This window comes from Ascidiella aspersa, chromosome 3 (assembly GCF_963924565.1).
Source record: "Ascidiella aspersa chromosome 3, kaAscAspe10.2, whole genome shotgun sequence".
NCBI lineage: Eukaryota > Metazoa > Chordata > Ascidiacea > Phlebobranchia > Ascidiidae > Ascidiella > Ascidiella aspersa.
The window spans coordinates 10,144,025-10,150,761 of NC_139449.1; the positions used below are offsets into that span (position 1 = coordinate 10,144,025).

The 6,737-nt window shown below is 39.6% G+C and overlaps 1 protein-coding gene across 1 annotated transcript; it reads left to right on the plus strand.

Moving 5' to 3' along the window:
• The first annotated feature begins 622 nt into the window (after window positions 1-622).
• On the plus strand, window positions 623-3,821 carry LOC146159135 (uncharacterized). The gene is made up of 3 exons (XM_083385962.1): window positions 623-765; window positions 2,301-2,419; window positions 3,515-3,821. Exons 1-3 carry the CDS (start codon window positions 625-627, stop codon window positions 3,615-3,617), a joined length of 363 nt encoding a protein of 120 aa, XP_083242088.1. The 5' UTR covers window positions 623-624; the 3' UTR covers window positions 3,618-3,821.
• Window positions 3,822-6,737: the final 2,916 nt, after the last annotated feature.

Here is a 6,737-nt window from a genome sequence, read left to right on the forward strand (position 1 = left end):
CGAGCAAACACCAAAAAGGCGTAACCTGTTTATGGCCTGATAAGAACTGCTAACTATTCGAGTTATATTACACGATGGTTCATTGAATGCATAGATAAACTTGTTGTTGTAACACGATACAAAAGTATGTTCAAAAAAGCTTAAACGAGGAAATTAAAGGTGCCATCTACAAATAAGTTTCGGCAGAGTGATTTATTTCACACTCTTAGTAATGCATTATTTAACACGGTCTATTTATAAGGATAATTAACGATAAAGAAACCAGGGGTTTCACACAGCTATTAACACAATGGTCTTTAATGTTTAAATAAAACGGGAAACATAACGTTTTGATCAATGTGGTAACACGGTAATAAAGGTTTTAACAAAACAAACCCGTTTGGTACATTGAACATTAAGGTTTCACCAACATCTTTATAGCACGGTGATTATTAAGGTTTAAAGCAAACGTTTACCACGTGAAACTTGCTCAGAACCGATCTTCATACATGTGTACTACTGCAGTGCCCCACCCAAACGAATCAAACAGAGGACGAAACTAAGGTGCAACCTATGGTTTAATGTGACCAACGCAGCCCTAAACCATAACGGATGCATTTTGCTTATCGTGTTTGCAGCTCGGTGATGGCAAGGCTGCAGAAAAGACTGAGGGAGTGTTTTAACCACACCTCGGGGCACAAGTTCAGGCACTCCGACGACATTCAAGTTCCTTCCTCCTATTTTGCTTACTTGAAAGGAGAGGGAAATCCAACGGAAGCAGCCCCGGTATGTGGCGTTATAGCCTTGTAACGTTTCTACAGTGTTGTGAACGAGTCATGTTGAAATGTCCAGTCAAGGTATTTGCAAAATAACTTACGTAGCAGTCAAGTCATTTGTAAAATAATTTAATTTCCAGTCAAGTCATTTGTAAAAAAACTTAATTCCAAGTCACGTCATTTGTAAAATAACTTAAGTTCAAGATTAGTCAGTTATAAAAGAACGAAGTCTAAGTCGAATCTTCGTGAATAAAAAACAAGTCAAATTTTAGTCAAGTCCTTGTCATCAAATTCAAACGAAACTTCTAAAATTAGTAAGCTCGTCCAAATATCGGAAATGACTCAAGCAAAAAAATAAATGCAACATTGTACAAGCAAACGGTTTTATGTGCAAAACTTAGATAAATTATCCAATTTTAGAAAATAAAGTTAAGTTAAGTAATTTTGCCCAACATACTGAAGTCAAGTTATTTAAAAAGATTGGCTCAAGTGCACTTATGTCAAGTTATTAGAACACTGCGTTGCTGGAAGAGACTCTAAGGCAGTGATTCTTAACCTTTACGAAACCGTTACCCACTGGTAAGAACTACCTAGAAGTTACAACCCTTGGCATTAACATATTGTAAATCGAACATTAATAAAAACACCCCATCTCCCCTGAACGGCATTATATAAATGCGTTTAATAAAAGTATAAAAAATAAAAGTATTTGTATCACAGCTAGGCTGTAATATTCGTATTGTAGCGAAGTTGTTTTTATTCAGCGTGTCCAGTTAAGAATGAACTGCGACACGCCAAAACGAGAGGTAAACGAAACACAAGGTAAAAGGCAAAACAAAAAAGGCGTTTCTTATAAAACGTTAGGCGTGTCGTCACCACAGTATCACAGTATGGGTTAATACTATTCGTATCACCATATGTTATCATGCTTCGTTGATTTTAAGAGTTGTTATTTGACACAGTGCAATAAAACTTCACTAATACAATCCAGCACTACCATGCACACTGGAGACCGGGTTACTATGATGCAACACGAGGCATTTAATTTGTTGAAATATATTAGAACGCGACAATACATCAAGCTATAAAAAAATAGTGGCAACACAACCAAACGTTAAAAAACGCTAGTTTGTTGACCACTAGTTTAGAACAACACGAACGCTTGAAATCAAAAGAGGGTCGTCACGCTTGGATGCACATGGATGCACAGCACAAAATTGTCCGCCACAACTTTTGCCAATCTTTTGTATTTTACCTTTAAACACCTTTAAAATGTTTGTCACCGGTAAACATAAAATGAGTTTTGATCTGTTTTTAGGTAAATTCTCATATTTTAATGATGTAACTGCTAAACTTTGGGGTCGTTGATGAGTACGAAATCATCAACGAATTTTTGTCAATCATATTTTTAAGGACAAAACATGGAGAAAACTTCGATTAGCCAAACTTTAAAAAAAAAATCAAAATCTGAACAATATCAAGTCATGGGTACACAGCACAAAGTCCGCCACAACTTTTTCCAATCATCTTCTTTTACCGTTTCAGGGGGGAAACGTCAGGTACTTCTCGCTGGGCAACAATTGGAAAAAGAATGAAGCAGATTTGAAGGGATTCAAGCCGACAAAGTTCTACTGCATGAATGACGTCATCGTTTACTCGGTCAAGTAAGTGGCATTTCTGTGGTGGTAAATTTGACAAGAGGTAATTTACGAAATAAATATATATATATTTATATTATACCCTCTGTAAATACAGGTCGCCGGGTTTTTAGGAACGACTTGTATTTTGTCACTTTTCTTTTATTAATCATTTAAAAAATCAGTGGGAAATTAAATTTTTTTTTTGTTTAAAACATGCGACTTTTAGGTTTAGGCATCTTTTAAAAAAATTCAAGTCAAGTTTTTTTCATGGTTTTACGAAGCACACAAACAAACAATTAATCTTAATAATGAGGTGCTAATTTTATTTATTTTTATCAATTTCAGTGCCTTCGTGTTACTGTGAAAAATAAGCAAGCAAGTATTTTAAAAAGACTGATAAGCTACCATGCAATCGTTTATCAATTTTTTACCAATCGTTGGTCTAATTTTTAGCTGAAAACAGTTTTTAACAAGGCTACAATTTTTGTTTTACTATTATATTGTTTTGGCTTCTGAGGTCACAGTCTCTGTTTTTTTAAATCTGTGTTTTGAGTTTTTTCTGACTAACGTATTTCTACCGAAACAATTGTATCACTTTTCTTTATTGGTCTGAAATTTATCATGTGAATCCAAGGTTAGTTGTCGAGCCGATTCTTGAAAATTACTGAGTTAATAGTTTGGTTGAAATCAAAGTTAAAATGTCAAAGAGGAACAAAAGCATATAGATTATTTTGATTTTTAAATCACCATTAAGACATCAGCTAACAAACACCTAATTTTGATTGAAGTACAATCTGAATATAGTAAAAGGTGAACCTTACGCAATAAACTATCAAATTATATTTAGCAAAAAAACGCATATTCGTCAAACTATAACCTGTAATAATTCACGACAGCATTCCACAGATGAATTTTATTTTAAAATTAGATTTCTCCTAATGACAAATTTGAACTCTTTGATAACGAAGAATAACTGACTGCCATGTTTTGCTGCTTAAAAAAAATGGTAGTAACATAAATCATGCCAAAGTTTTTGAACCCAAACCGATCCAAAAATGCAAAAGTTGCTTTAATTTATTCGTGACGAAAAAAAAACAAAAAACGTCCTTATCATTGCAGAGACACCGCTATGCTGGCGGCAAAGAAAATCCGAGACTACTTGAAGGAAAAATACCCGGAACCCTCTTCATTCGAATATCACCCCGAGGCCTCCCTGTTGTAAGCAGACAAAAGGACGGCTCAGTACACCGCGCTTTATAACGAAGCCAACCGATGTTCGATGCCTTAGCCCTGATGTGGCAAGCACTGACGTTTCGTATCCCTAACGCTTTAAATTCTTTTGCATGCTTTTCTTCATGCGCACTGCTGACGCTAACGGCGCAAAAATGACGGCTCCAATCGTAGGGTTACCACTTTTAAAACGGAAAATGTCGGACGTGTTTATGACAGGTTGGATAACCTCATTTAGCGGCGCCAGTAATGTGCTTTTGTTCTTTATACTGTGCCTCAAATTATGAAACATTTTTCTGCTGTAAAACTTAACTGCTTAAAAAAATTGCTGTAGTGATACAGGGTGTATCATTAAAATTTCCGGACATGGCCTTGAAAATCCTGACGTATCGCATCCCAAATCTGTAGGCCGCCGTAACTTTGCGGCAATCATCAACACGCGTTTTTCTGTACCAATAAACGATAATTCTAACTGAAATTAAATCTCAATCGGAGTTATTCTTGTCATGTTCACAGCTTTCTATTTATTTGCAGATTCAAAGGTTTAAGATTTTAATTGAGGAAATATTGTTCTTATAAATGGGATTACCTCATTTGATATCTCTTTATGCAAAAACTAACCCCATTGATTAGACAGTGAAAAAACACATCATTTTTTTAAGGCTCAAAATGTTGATTTGGCATCTAAAACCAAAGAGAAACAAACTAACCTAACCGCGAATCATTTATCTTGCATTTTTGTGGTTTCGAAGATGCTTTTCCGGGTTCTAGAGAGTAATCGTTATTGTAAAAGCTTTAAAAAAACCATAGAAAGAATTAATTAAGCCGTCCCAGTCGGTCACACACACACACACTCACCCACACACACATATGCGTACATACGCACACACACACACTCACCCACACACACATATGCGTACATACGCACATACACACACTCACCCACACACACGTATGCGCACATACGCACACACACACACTCACCCACACACACATATGCGTACATACGCACACACACACACTCACCCACACACACACATGCGTACATACGCACACACACACACATATGCGCACATACGCACACACACACACTCACCCACACACACATATGCGCACATACGCACACACACACACTCACCCACACACACATATGCGCACATACGCACACACACACACTCACCCACACACACACATGCGTACATACGCACACACACACACATATGCGCACATACGCACACACACACACTCACCCACACACACATATGCGCACATACGCACACACACACACTCACCCACACACACACATGCGTACATACGCACACACACACACATATGCGCACATACGCACACACACACACTCACCCACACACACATATGCGCACATACGCACACACACACACTCACCCACACACACATATGCGTACATACGCACACACACACACTCACCCACACACACATATGCGCACATACGCACACACACACACATATGCGTACATACGCACACACACACACTCACCCACACACACATATGCGCACATACGCACACACACACACTCACCCACACACACATATGCGTACATACGCACACACACACACTCACCCACACACACATATGCGCACATACGCACACACACACACATATGCGCACATACGCACACACACACACTCACCCACACACACATATGCGCACATACGCACACACACACACTCACCCACACACACATATGCGCACATACGCACACACACACACATATGCGTACATACGCACACACACACACTCACCCACACACACATATGCGCACATACGCACACACACACACTCACCCACACACACATATGCGTACATACGCACACACACACACTCACCCACACACACATATGCGTACATACGCACACACACACACTCACCCACACACACATATGCGTACATACGCACACACACACACTCACCCACACACACATATGCGTACATACGCACACACACACACTCACCCACACACACATATGCGTACATACGCACACACACACACTCACCCACACACACATATGCGTACATACGCACACACACACACTCACCCACACACACATATGCGTACATACGCACACACACACACACACCCACACACACATATGCGTACATACGCACACACACACACACACCCACACACACATATGCGTACATACGCACACACACACACTCACCCACACACACATATGCGTACATACGCACACACACACACTCACCCACACACACATATGCGTACATACGCACACACACACACTCACCCACACACACATATGCGTACATACGCACACACACACACTCACCCACACACACATATGCGTACATACGCACACACACACACTCACCCACACACACATATGCGTACATACGCACACACACACACTCACCCACACACACATATGCGTACATACGCACACACACACACTCACCCACACACACATATGCGTACATACGCACACACACACACTCACCCACACACACATATGCGTACATACGCACACACACACACTCACCCACACACACATATGCGCACATACGCACATACACAGCACCACACGTAGCCACCGTGTATTCAAAACAGCTGTAGAGAGAATTCTTACATTCCGCATTTATCCTGAAAAGAAGACGCGAATTATTTTTCGCGCTGTTGAAATCGCCCAATCGTGCGATATCGAATAAGGATGTCCGATCCCGGCCGACACACGATGCCAAGTAACTGTATCGGTTCTCGTCCGATATCTGTGTAGTATCGTTGCAGTACGTTTTATTAGTCGTTTTCCGCCCTAAAGAATCAGTTTGATAAAAATAGAACATTCAAAATCAAAAAAAAATTAACCGGCTCGCTAACGCTAAACAATTTGCCGCAAAATACCCTGAAAAACTTTTCTATGGCACTTTCATTTTGACCAAATTAATTTGATCTATAATTTTACAAATTAAAAAAAAATGAACGATACGACCTTAGTAATGACGTCATTTAAAATCGGATCATACGGCCGTGCTGTTTGCCCATCGGATTTAGGAATTACAAACCATCGGACATCCCTAATAGCGAAGCTGTGCTTTTCCAATCGCCGTAGATCGCCT